Source organism: Papaver somniferum, chromosome 7 (assembly GCF_003573695.1).
Source record: "Papaver somniferum cultivar HN1 chromosome 7, ASM357369v1, whole genome shotgun sequence".
Lineage (NCBI taxonomy): Eukaryota > Viridiplantae > Streptophyta > Magnoliopsida > Ranunculales > Papaveraceae > Papaver > Papaver somniferum.
This window is the reverse complement of record NC_039364.1, coordinates 87,839,695-87,853,630: the sequence shown is the minus strand read 5'-3', so window position 1 is coordinate 87,853,630 and position 13,936 is coordinate 87,839,695. Positions and strand designations below refer to the sequence as shown.

Sequence of the window (13,936 nt, the reverse complement as noted above, 5' to 3'; positions counted from 1 at the left end):
AAAAGTGTAGTTGAGCTCAAGGACTTCATGGCGATTCATCATACAACGACGAAGATCTATTCAAGGAACCATGGAACTTCATCAACAAAAAGGTATGTGGAGACTTGAACTTATATATCACTCAAAAGTCTATCTCTTCTATCTCCTACTTCTTATAAGACAAAAGTCGTATGATATATAGATTGGATCATACACATTTGATATTTCGAGCCGAGTATATCTCGCCTATTTATATCTCGAAATCATGTGTTGGTAAAGCGTTTCTCTTTGATCAATTTTATCTTCACCTAGTGACGAAAGTCATGAAAAGTTTCAATTACTTTGAGAATTGCTCTGACGCGAAACGCTCTGTGAATAACGTCTATATAACGTCCTCTGAGAATGTCTCAATGATTGGAATGAGAGTTTAGATTACATAACCATGTATTCCTTAATCCGAAGTTTTCGAACTTTGTTGATTGAGAGAAACCGGAGGAATTGGCTTTGCAAGTCCGCGAACCCAGTTTGCGAACTCAGTCCGCGAACTGTCGGAAGTTCTTGTACCGCGAATTTCTGCTGGGATTCCAAATTCGTTCGTGAAGTTCAAGTATGCGAACCTAGTCCGCGAACTGGCGGAAGTCTCTTTGCCGAGATTTTCTGCTGAGTTTGGAAAACTCTGCCGGTTGCCTTAAGTCCGCGAACTTGTTTGTGAGCTTAAGAGGTTATGATCTAAAGATGTGATCTGAACATGAAACTTAAATTACTAAGGAATGCTTTAAGCAAACCGTGGCTATAAAGTTCATGAGACGATTCAATCGAATCGAATCATCTTTGTTTCAATTGTGTCTTGTGTAGTTACATAAGATCTCATAGCAATTGAACAACTCTCTAACTAGTTCATTTGAGTCAATTGAACTAGTTATGGTGAAGAAGAACTAGGTTAATATGAATTGCTCATATGGTTAACCTTTTGGGTTACTATGTTGAACTAACATACACGTACACGTTTGGGCATGGTTTTCACAAACACAGTAAACGTCTACCCGAGTGTGTGTGACAAGCTAAGTTTTAGATCTAACGGTGAATATGGATTGATTTGTAACTAAGGCAAAACCCTGATTTGAAGGCTATATAAAGGAGACATCTAGCATTGTGCAAAACTAATCCCCACACGTCTGTGTGATACTAGTGCGCTCGCTAGAGTCGATTCTCCTTTAACCTTTGGTTTTCTTCTCTAACACTAGGTTAACGACTTAAAGACTTCATTTGGATTGTGAAGCCAGACCGATACTACTTTTATCGTAGTTGTGTGATCTGATCTTGCATCTTCTATCGTACGAGTACAATCTATTTATTGGCTTGACATCATGAGAGTTCTCTGATAGGCAAGATAAAGAAGTCACAAACATCTTCGTCTCACTGTGTGTGATTCCTCGACAAATCGCTTGTGTGCTCAAGAAGGATTGTTGAGAGGTGATTGATTAATCTAGGCTGTTCTTCGGGAATATAAGAGCGTATTATCAATTGGTTTCTGTTCACCTTGATTTTATATCTTAAGACGGAACAAAAACCTAGGGTTTTTCTGTGGGAGACATATTTATCCTTTGATAAACTTTTCTATGTGAGACAGATTTGTTTATTATCAAGTCTGCGATTTTGGGTTGCAGCAACTCTTGGTTGTGGGTGAGATCAGCTAAGGGAATCAAGTGCGCAGTATCCTGCTGGGATCAGAGACGTAGGAGTACAAATGTACCTTGAATCGGTGGGAGAATGATTGGGGTTCAACTATATTCCAGTCCAAAGTTAGCTTGTATTAGGCTAGTGTCTGTAGCGGCTTAATACAGTGTGTATTCAATCTGGACTAGGTCCCGGGGTTTTTCTGCTTTTGCGGTTTCCTCGTTAACAAAACTTCTGGTGTCTGTGTTATTTCTTTTCTGCATTATATTTTTTATATAATTGAAATAATACAGGTTGTGCGTTAAAGATCATCGATTGGAAATCCAACCTTTGGTTGTTGATTGATATTGATTGATCCTTGGACATTGGTCTTTGGTACCGTCCAAGTTATCTCTCTTTGATAAAGACTCGCAGATTTCCATTTGCTTGAGTAAAGATCAAATCGAGAGATTGAGATATAAACTCTTTGATATATCTTTTTATTGATTGAGTCTAACTGTCTAGTTGATTCTCATAAAAATTATATTAGAGTTTGTCCATACAAATTGCTAAGCGAAATATTGGGTGGTGTTGTTAGACCCCCGCTTTTTCAATTGGTATCAGAGCAGGCAAACACGTTTAAGACCTAACAAGTCTGTATTTGTAGCGATTTGACTCTATGGACAGAGGTGCTATCTCTATTAACTTACCACCAGTCTTCGATGGCTCCAATTACTTATGGTGGAAAATTGCTATGCGAGTTTTTCTTCAATCGCATGATTTTCAATCACGGGTATATGTGGTTAATGGCTATGATGCTCCCGTTGTGGCAGTTGGTGACGTAAACGTTCCCAAACCTATTGGTGAATACACCGTTGTTGAGATAACTGCTGCAAAGCAAAATTCCGACGATTTGAATGTTATCATACATGCCATTACCCCAAATCTTCAACATCATGTGACAAACTGCACATTATCTAAAGATGCTTGGGATATCATAGAAACCGTATTTGAAGGCAACTCCAGTGAAAAGGATGTTAGGCTTAAAAACCTTAATTCCGATTGGGAGAACCTTCGTATGGAAGATGAAGAAACATTTGATGAGTTTAATCACAAAGTGTCTGAAATTGTTAATGCATCTTTTGCATTGGGTAAGACTATTCCTGAAAAGGACATTGTGATGAAAATTCTCAGATCGCTGCCGTCTAGATACGAGTCTAAGAATCATGTCATCGTTGAGGGGAATAACCTCGATAATCTTTCCAGAAACACCTTGGTTGGAAAGCTTAAGATCTTTGACCATGAGCATACATCCAAAGTCGGTAAGGATGTTTCCTTTAAATCACAAAAGAACACTAAATTACTTGTCAAAGGTAAAAGTGTTCATGTCTCTGAGGATGATCAGTCTGAGGATGATTTTTTGGATGAAGATCTTAACAAATCAGTCTCCTTGATCACAAGACAGTTTAGGGATCTTCTGTTGAAGAGAAGTAAACAGTTTTCAAGAGACAAACCTCACGGTCGCGTACCTCCTAAAAACAGGGATGCTGATGAGGCTGATGACAAGGACATGCCTCAGTGTTTTAAGTGTAAGGGTTTTGACAATTTTTCTAACTAATGCCCAAATCGTAGAAAATACACTGGGAACAAAGGTCTAGCTGTAACACTTGATGAAATGTCTGAAACCTATGATTCCGATGAAGATAGAAAATCAAGTGTAGGGCTTCTTTGTGAAAACATCGATTTTGATACTTGTATCAATACATATATCAACCTCAATGGGTTCGGAGAAGAGGGAAACCCAATCAAGCTGGAAGATTCGCTGAATCCGATAACTGGAAACATTATCAGTGATGTTTCAAGATCAACTGTATGTCTAGCTGCTTGCACATCTCAGATGCCTGAATACTATCCAAGATTGACGTGCTCGTTTTGTTCGATGAAGGGACACGAACTATCAAGATGTTACAAATACAAGCACCAAATAAGGCACGTCAGCAAACTTCAACGAAAAGCAGATCGATTAGCAAGGAAGCTGAAACTTGCTCAGAAGACCTCCGAGGTATGTAGGATCTTATCTTCGTCTAAGAAGTTAGTTTCCAAGGATAGAATAAGACCATTTGAAAAAAAAATATGGTCAAATATTTTTGATAGACAGAGATCAGAGGATTCCTCCCATGAGGAAAAATATGGACAAATCGTTGTTCATCGCAGCACAACTTGATTGTGTTGTTGGGAAAATCTTGTCTCATGTGCCTGTTCGAAAAGAGACAAGATTAAGTACTGATCCAGGCTTCAGAAAAGTTTTTCCTTCTTTTCTTATATTTGTTATTTTTTTTTATCAAATAAAAGAAAGGGTTATTATCGACAATTCTACTCTTTATAGGGTTTTAGAGTTGGGCGTATACGAACCTGTTAATAGGTTTCGAACCCTATATTCCATTTTCCTTTTGACATCCTTTATAAAACTGCTTGTTGAGTTAAGTGATTCCATCACACAAATCCAGTTGTTTATAACTGTTCTCAAAGCACTATGTCGTCAGAGGGAAAGGATGTCAACATGATTGTTAAGTCTTCAATCAAGGAAAAAGAGAAATCTCCTGTTTCTAAGTCCCTGAAAAGTAAAAGAAGGAATACAAGAAAACTCAGGGTTGTTCCTTCTAACCCTTAGAAGTTTTCCGATGTTCTAGATGAGTTAAAGGAAATAAGAAGGGAAATTTATGAAATAAAGACGTTCGTGTCTAAATCTTTGGAAATTCAGAGGACCTTAATTCGACCTCTTCAGCCAAGACAGTTCGTGGGTATTGACAATTATCTCCGTGAACCTTATGTCCCGATGGTTGTCGATAACAAGGAGTTTGGGAATGATAAAGAATTTCTCAAAGGAATTGTTGCATAGTATGTCTTCTTTTTGGATTAGCTGGAAGAATAACTAGTGCTTTGAATAGCGAAGATTGTGACTACACATAGCTATTTTTGTTTTCATCTTCTTATGTTATTTTTTAGGTTTATTGGTTTTTAAATTCTAAAAATATTTGGAGGATGATATTATTGCAGTATTAATCTGTTTTGAAGTATTGCAATATTTTTATGGGATATGTATTGTTTGCGTCCGTGAACTTGAAGGTCCCATATTGTGTCAAAAGTAAAGTCGTTCATAAATTGATATTCGTATTGATGAAAGGATGAATGGACTTTTGACAATTACAAAAGTTATCCCTATGCAGTCATTTATTTGATGGAAAATAGGATGAAATCTTTTGTTTGACAAGGATAAAGTCTATTATGTCGTTATGCAAATAGTGATGGAAAATAGAATAGATCCTCGTATGTTATCCACGGTATTGATCTTCATTGATCCATTTTGTTATGTTTTACCGTGAAGGCTCCATTGTGTATCTTATGTTGAGCACCTTACAACTATGTCGATTAATATTGGACTTGTTGGTTGTTCCATGAGATGCTATATGTTGAGCATTCTTGAACTAAATTAATCATCTTGATTGGTTATTTAGTTATTTGCTCCGAAAGTCTTCTTTTGTCGAGCAAAATCTTTTGACAATTAAATTGATTACTTCGGTGATTACTTTGGGTGTGTATTCCAATTATATTAATTATAGGTTCTCTTGTAATTAATCTAGTTGAGTTTTTCATATATTCCACAAGTTCTTGTGTTGAGTATATGAACGGCTATACTAATCATGTTCTATTGGTTGATGTAGTCGTATATTCCGTAAGGTTTTCCTTATGTTGAGTATTTGAACGATTAAGGTAGTCATCTCCGTGTGGTTATCTTAGTCGTAGCTCCGTGAGTTTTCTTATGTTGAGAACAATCAATTAAATTGATCACTTTTGTGGTTTGATTTAGTTGTGTATTCCAATTAAATTAATCATGGGTTTACTTGTGATTAATTTGATTGAGTTTTGGATATAGAAAATCATTTCCATGGTTTTTGGTGTCCAATTAAAAAATCCTTATTTTCTTTCGAAATTAAGGTCGCTCTTGTTGTTCTTTCGGGAATGACATCAAATGGGGGAGAGTTCTTTTGAACTTGTGCTTAATGGTAATATCTTGCGGGGTTTGCGGCTGTGGAATTTTATAGGGTTTATCTTGTATCTTAAAACTCCTTGATGAATGCATTTAGCTTCGGCTTTATGATTGCTTCTAAATTAAGTTGGTATGTATTTTTTCTTTTAGTCTATGAAATGTCTCTTGTGGAAATTTCATTATGATCCCGTTCTTTTACCTTTGCCAATTTTATTGACAAAAAGGGGGAGAAATAATGTAGTTCACACTACAAATACATATGGTTTTCGAATCATTTTGTAAGGGGGAGTGGTTTCCATGATCGAGATGGAGTATTGACTAAGGGGGAGTGATACATATCACCATAGTATTGTTGTTAAAGTCGTGATGCAATTGGACTTTGATGTTACATAATAATACTATGACACTATATAATAATGATCGAGAATCTCGATTTCTCTCATTGTTATAGCTACGGATATTCAACAACGGTGGTGCTAAACTTACAACCTTTTGGATCATTGGAGTACTTGGAAGGACGAAGATTTCAAGGAACGTTGAAGATTAGACTATGGAATAGGAGCCACTAAAGTTTATCTTTTTTGTATTCCATATGTATTAATAGTTTTGTCACTAAAATTGAAAAAGGGGGAGATTCTTAGAGCATATCTCGGTCAAACTCGCATGCGTTGCTATATCAAGCATGTTTGTCAAAGTTAGTGATCAAAACTATGAGTCTTGATTTCTAGTCTATTATAGCTAAGTCTCGGACTAGGATAGAAAAGTGTAGTTGAGCTCAAGGACTTCATGGTGATTCATCATACCACGACGAAGATCTACTCAAGGAACCGTGGAACTTCATCAACAAAAAGGTATGTGGAGACTTGAACTTATCTATCACTCAAAAGTCTATCTATTCCATCTCCTACTTCTTATGAGACAAAAAGTCGTATGCTATATAGACTGGATCATACACATTTAACATTTCGAGCTGAGTATTCACTACTTATATTTTTCTCGAAATCGCGTGTTGGTAAATCATTTCGCTTTGATCAAGTTTATCTTCACCTAGTGATGAAAGTCATGAAAAGTTTCAATTACTTTGAGAATTGCTTTGACGTGAAACGGTCTGTGAATAACGGCTATATAACGTCCTATGAGAATGTCTCAATGATTGGAATAAGGGTTTAGATTACATAACCATGTATTTCTTAATCCGAAGTTTTCGAACTTTGTTGATTGAGAGAAACCGGAGGAATTGGCTTTGCCAAGTCCGCGAACCCAGTTTGCGAACTCAGTCCGCGAACTGTCGGAAGTTCTTGTACGGAGAATTTCTGCTGGGATTCCAAATTCGTTCGTGAAGTTCAAGTCCGCGAACTCAGTCCGCGAACTGGCGGAAGTCTCTTTGCCGAGATTTTCTGTTGAGTTTGGAAAACTCTGTCGGTTGCCTTAAGTCTGCGAACATGTTTGTGAGCTTAAGTGGTTATGATCTAAAAATGTGCTCTGAACATGAAACTTAAATTACTAAGGAATGTTTTATGCAAACCGTGGCTATAAAGTTCATGAGCCGATTCAATCGAATCGAATCATCTTTGTTTCAATTGTGTCTTGTGTAGTTACATAAGATATCATAGCAATTGAACAACTCTCTAACTAGTTCATTTGAGTCAATTGAACTAGTTATGGTGAAAAAGAACTAGGTTAATATGAATTCCTCATATGGTTAACCTTTTGGGTTACTATATTGAACCAACATACACGTACACGTTTGGGAATGGTTTTCACAAACCCAGTAAACGTCTACCCAAGTGTGTGTGACAAGCTAAGTTTTCGATCTAACGGTTGAGAAAAATTAGCTTGAATCTAAATCAAGTTTTTATCTAACGGTGAATAGGGATTACTTTGTAACTAAGGCAAAACCCTGATTTGAAGGCTATACAAAGGAGGCATCTAGCATTTTGCAAAACTAATCCCCACACGTCTGTGTGATACTAGTGCGCTCGCTAGAGTCGATTCTCCTTGAACCTTTGGTTTTCTTATCTAAAACCAGGTTAAGGAATTAAAGACTTGATAAACATGCGAGTGCGACACTTTTATACCCACATTTATATTTGCTAGGTCTTGATATCTCGCTAATAACTATATTTTAGAGCTTTTACAGGAATTACAAGTGAAATCCGATCACCAGACCGAAAAATGACCAAAGTGGATGGACTGGTATCTTTATATATCAGCACCACTCAATTCACTCATGGCACTAACCGGAGCTTAACCGGAGCTTGTGGGCTGGAAAGCCAACAACTTATGGCCGCACCACTTAAGCGATCAGATAGCCAGGAGGTTGAGTAAAGAAATCATCTCTTTGCCAAGCGTGTGAGCTGCACAAGAGAGTAAATGGGTGACGTGGCCAGTTGCTATACCACATTTATCTTTTTGATCATCGAAACAACATCAATTTTTCTGTGTAAAAAAAATAATTTCATTTCTCATAGCTGCGGCTAATTTATCTTCAATGGCGAGAGATCGAGACAACAGGGAGAGGGAAGATGAGAAAAATCAACATAAAGGAACTCAACAGCAGCAGTATTGGGTATAAATGGAGCTTCTCGACTGAGAAACAAAAGCAGCAACAAGAAGCAATGGATTTGAGGACTTCTACAACATCAATTGAAATTAGGTCATCATATGGATCAATTTCGGTGGTCAATTGGGTGCCGGTTTAGTTGGTTTTAAGGCAAACAGTGATATTTTGGGTGATTGCTGAAGTCGCATGTTTCAGTCATGATTTCAAGCAGCCAGTGTTAAACTGAGAAGGAAATGGAGATGGGTTCCAGGGGTGTTAGTGGTTGACGTTAAATGGAATCAGAACTTGAAGGTGTTGTTCGATTCAATATCTGGACTCAAGATGGCTGAGATTATAAATGGCGAATGAAATGAAGGGTGATACAGTGGATCTGTAATGGAAAGAATTGGTAGATTTGGGTAGAATCTGATGCGGAGAAACAAATGGGTTTGATGTTCCATAACAGCAACATGGAATTGAAGATTGAAATCAGTACATTTACAACAATGAATTTTTGGGAGTTTTAACTATTGATTGAAATGGGGTCTGTGTTCTATGGCAATGTTGGATGGATTGAGATTTTTGGAAAATTGGTAGTCTGGTCGAGTTCTAGTGATGACGGTGAAGGATGGTTTGCACTATGAACTGTTGGTATCCAAAGGAGGAAGAATGATCAGCAGGGGAAGGAAAGTGGCCAAGTTCAATGATGTATTGAGGTCGAATTTTGGGGCAATCCGTGGTTGGCATTAGGGTCTTCTATCAACCCAGGTACAATATTATTGCAGACAAGGTTTGTTATTGCACGACAACTGGATTACTGCATCGATTCATGGATGTGGCTGTATGGAGCTCGGTTCGAAGCTGATTGACTGAGAGATTAGATGGCAGTGAAGAAGAAAGGTGTTGAATGCCTTGGAATTCAGTGAGAATGTGGGTGCAATGAGATGGGTAATTGAAAGGGCAAGGAATAAGTTGGTGGCTGTTTGGAAGGCTTATAAGTGGATGAGACGGGCAGTTTGTGAAGGGTGCAGTTGCCGGACTCAGTTGCAGTTGCCTGGATTGGGCCTCGCAATCACATCCGGTCCTAGTTGAAGTGAGCAGCAGAGCCTACAAATAACCAGCGAAAGGAGAAGAAAAGGGAGGCCGTAATTAGGGAAGAAACTAGGGTTTGAGCATTTCTACTCGCTTTTCAATTGTTTAGCTTAATCATTTACTTTATCATTTCTATGGCTTTTAAGAAAGCTATGTCTATCTAAACTCTACATAAGGGTGAAGGATGAACTTGTAGGTTATTTTACTTATGTTCTTAAACAATGGTTTCAAAAATAAAAGCTTAACATAATGTTTGTGTTTCTCAAAATTGGTCTGATTGTTTTATGAGTTTTTCATGTCTTATGCCATGTATATTTCATAGTTGAGTTCTAAAACAATAATCCATTTATAACCTTGGTGATATATGATTTATGATTATCCTATGACTATCCATGCCTTGTATGATTAGTACTTAGGGTTTCTACTTTCTAGGTTGAGAACAAACATATTCTTTGATAATTCTTCGATAAATCTTGAACGTCACATCTTCTATGTACTAGCCAGGCTTGTTATTATACATGAGTTAAATGAGACCTTTGTGGTAGAACATAAGAAACATTAGCCTACAACAGATTTCCGTAACCTTGAAACGTTTATATCCTTGATAACAACCTTCAATAATTCGCTTTAGTTCATTTGTTTGTTTATTTTGTTCGTATAAAAATTCGGAATTCTTCATATTGAAACATCTTTGACTTGAAAGTAGTGAGTATCTATTAGAATCGTGTTTGACACTCCTCGTTGGAACGATCCCTATTTGCCACTATCCTCGTATAGTGCACAGTATACTTGCGGTTAATAAAAGTTGGTTCTCCGACCCATCAAGTTTTTGGAACCGCTGCCGGGGAGTGGTTGCAATACTCTCTTATTGATATCATCAATTTTCTTGTCAAAGTTTCTGTACATAGTGTATTTTTGTTTTTATTTTCCTTTAGTTCCTTTTAAGCAGTTTTTCTGATTTTGTTTAGGTACCTTAGCGAGCTTGAAAAAAAACACACAGCTGGAATCTCTCAAAAACCGGCAGAAAAGTAAGTACTTGAGAAGCACGCTGAATTTCTACAAGGTGAGTCATACAAACTTCTGCATCTTGTTTGCATATGCCAGATCTACTAAGTGGTTAGGATAGAGAAAAATTTGATCGTCTTGTTAGTGATAACCCTTTACGCATGAAGGAAACAGATGATGAGGGTACGAACCCTCCGCCTAAAAGTTTGAGAGACTATATGTTCCTGATTAGAGTCTCTCAACTTTCTTGTATTGTTTTGCCTGCCACCATGGAAACTTTTGATATTAGAGCAAGCACTATTCAAGCACTTCCTAATTTCTATGGTATGGAGAATGAAAATCCTTACTACCACATTAGAGATTTTGAAGAATTGTGTGGTACAATGAAATTCAAGTATTTAGCTGATGAGTATCTCAAACTTAGGTTGTTCCCCTTTTCCTTGAAGGATAAGGCAAAGTCATGGTTAAATGCATTAACTCCTTCATCAATTAGTACTTGGGATGGCATGATTAATCTATTCTTGTATAAATTCTTTCCTAGGCATAAAACTATTGTCATTCGTCAAAAGTTGAATAGTTTTTCACAACAAGAAGGAGAATCTCTTTATGATTATTTAGAGAGGTTCCATGATCTCTTGCTACAATGTCCGCACCATGGATTTGATACTCCTAGGCTCACATTGATTCTATATGAGGGATTAGATTTCAAAACATTGACTATGGTAGAATCATTTTGTGGTGGAAATTTTCCTGGTAAGACTGCCGAAGAAGGTTATAAATTTTTGCATGAAATGGCAGAAAAAACACAAGAATGGGAGGCTAGAGAACCCATAAGATCAATGACTAGTAGCACAGGGGTTCACATACTTGAAAGTGAATTGGACTCTGGGGACAAGTTTGCTGATATGTTACGAAGAGTTGAGTCGTTAGAAAGAAATGCTGAAATTAAGCATGTTGAGTCTATTACGCATACATCTTCTATTACTAATGATTTTTCTGACCAAAATTTTTCTAGTTTGGAAGAAAGTATGAAATTGTTTATGCAGGCTACTCAAAGATTTATGGCTAACTTAGAGAAACAACTAGATCATATTACTAGCCAGTTGAATGAGCGAGACAAGGATCAGTTCCCGAGTGAAATACAGCTCAACCCCAAGGGTTCTGTTGAGGTAAGCACATATGGTGCTAAGCCTACTCATCATGTCCAAGCCTTCTATACCCTAAGAATTGGACGGGTTGTGGATAACCATGTTCGTGATGCTGAGGAGAATGTGCAAGATAGGAACCTGCCTACTATTACACAGGTTACTCCTTCAACACAAAAAGAAACCGATGAAACCGAAAAAAGGTAATTCTGAAATCTCTTATGTTCCTCGCGCTCCTTTTCCTCAAGCATTGCTACCTCGTAAGAAAGGAGCTAGTCCTAATGATATCTTAGAAGTGTTTAAACAAGTTAACGTCAACATTCCACTCTTAGATGCCATTAAACAAATTCCTTCTTATGCTAAGTTCCTAAGAGATATGTGCACTGTGAAACGAAAATTGAATTTGCATAAGAAAGCTTTCCTTACTGAACAGGTGAGCTCGATTATTACACAGAAAACTCCTCCCAAATTCAAAGATCCAGGTTGTCCTACGATTGCTTGCACTATAGGTGAACATAGGATTAAACATGCATTGTTAGATTTAGGTGCCAATGTGAATCTATTGCCCTATTCTGTGTATGTGCAATTAGAACTTGGTGATTTGAAACCCACTAATGTCACTCTCCAATTGGCCGATAGGTCAATTAAAATTCCTAGAGGAGTGGTAGAGGATATTCTTATACAAGTTGAAAGTTTTGTTTATCCCGTTGATTTTATTGTTTTAGATACTCAACCTGTTTCTAATCCTAGTGGGTAGATTCCTGTCATCTTAGGTAGACCTTTTTTGGCTACCTCGAATGCGGTTATCAACTGTCGCAATGGAATCATGGAGCTTACTTTTGGAAATATGAAAATGGAGATAAATGTGTTTAGCCTTTCAAATTCGTCTGCGATTTCTGAAACGTGTGAACATGTATGCATGGTTAATGGTGTGAATGATTATACTCACAGTTATAATGAGAATCTCAAAAGCATGTCTGAAAACTTTGCAGGTTATAAGGAGTTAACAAAAACTGAATCATCAGATATTTGCTCATCTTATTTTGCCAAGCCTGATGAACTAGTTTTTCACGGTACTAGTAGTAGTTATCAAGATGCTGATACTGGTCAGTTAATTCACAATAAGAAATTAGAACCAAGAATTGTTTGCTTAGCTCCTTTTGCCAAGTCCTGCGGTCTTGTGCTAATTGACATTGGTAATGCATTGCTCCCTCCTAATCTAAAACCCAATTGGGAGTCTCCACTGGGAATCAAAATTGGTAAACATTCTGAACTTATTGTTTATGGGAGTGGATTATTTATGGATTCACATATCTTTTTGGGTGTTTATAGTGTTTGCAGGTTCTTATTTGCAGCTAACCTTATATGTTGGATTCATCCCCAACTTTTCAGACTTTATATATATGCTTGGCAGGTTGTTGTGTATTATCTTCACTTCGGTTGAGGTTATTTTCTGTGTGCAAGAAGGGAACAAATATCATTCGCTTCGTAGGAGTCAACTCATCAGTTTTGTTCCCTTGTACTCTATCTTCTATTTTTGTTTGCCTCTTGCATATCACGTTTTAGAATTTCCCACCTTAACTTGACGTTGGATGACTCAATTACATTGAGGACAATGTAATGTTTAAGTGCGGGGGAATGGTCAAGTATATATAGATTTGTGGTAGTAATTCACTTTTGTTAGATTTTTTCAACAAAAAAAAAATAATAAAAAAAAAAGATAAAAAAAAGATGTCTTGTGTGAAATGACCAGCTGTGGAGCGGGTCTATTTTTGTTTTCTTATCATATTATGACCAGCTGTGGAGCGGGTCTCTAAAAAAAATCATGATGACCAGCTGTGGAGCGGGTCTTAAATTTTGTGTATGATCAGCTGTGGAGCGGGTCTAATTTCTGTTTTGCTCGGGACTAGCAAAATGTAAGTGCGGGGGAATCTGATAAACACGCGAGTGCTACACTTTTATACCCACATTTATACTTTCTAGGTCTTGATATCTCGCTAGTAACTATATTTTAGAGCTTTTACAGGAATTACAAGTGAAATCCGATCACCAGACCGAAAAATGACCAAAGTGGATGGCCTGGTATCTTTATTTATCAGCACCACCCATGGCACTAACCGGAGCTTAATCGGAGCTTGTGGGCTGGAAAGCCAACAACCTATGGCCGCACCACTTAAGCGATCAGATAGCCAGGAGGTTGAGTAAAGAAATCATCTCTTTGCCAAGCGTGTAAGCTGCACAAGAGAGTAAATGAGTGACGTGGCCAGTTGCTATACCACATTTCTCTTTGTGATCATCGAAACAACATCAATTGTTCTGTATAAAAAAAAAGAATTTCATTTCTCATAGCTGCTGCTAATTCATCTTCAATGGCGAGAGATCGAGACAACAGGGAGAGGGAATATGAGAAAAATCAACATAAAGGAACTCAGAAGCAGCAGTATTGGGTATAAATGGAGCTTCTCGACT

The 13,936-nt window shown here is 37.4% G+C and overlaps 1 protein-coding gene and 1 non-coding gene across 2 annotated transcripts; one reads left to right on the top strand and one right to left on the bottom strand.

Moving 5' to 3' along the window:
• The first annotated feature begins 8,140 nt into the window (after positions 1-8,140).
• Positions 8,141-13,151, top strand: LOC113297822. The gene is made up of 2 exons (XM_026546405.1): positions 8,141-11,670; positions 12,460-13,151. The coding sequence occupies exons 1-2, from the start codon at positions 10,484-10,486 to the stop codon at positions 12,464-12,466; spliced, it is 1,194 nt and encodes a 397-aa protein (XP_026402190.1). The 5' UTR covers positions 8,141-10,483; the 3' UTR covers positions 12,467-13,151.
• LOC113300754 lies at positions 10,880-10,983 on the bottom strand. Its single transcript, XR_003335913.1, has one exon. It is a non-coding gene; the product is annotated as a small nucleolar RNA R71 (small nucleolar RNA).
• Positions 13,152-13,936: the final 785 nt, after the last annotated feature.

Bases quoted from the DNA above. Each gene is read 5' to 3' on its own strand.
- LOC113297822 (XM_026546405.1), top strand. From the start codon at position 10,484: ATGAAGGAAACAGATGATGAGGGTACGAACCCTCCGCCTAAAAGTTTG.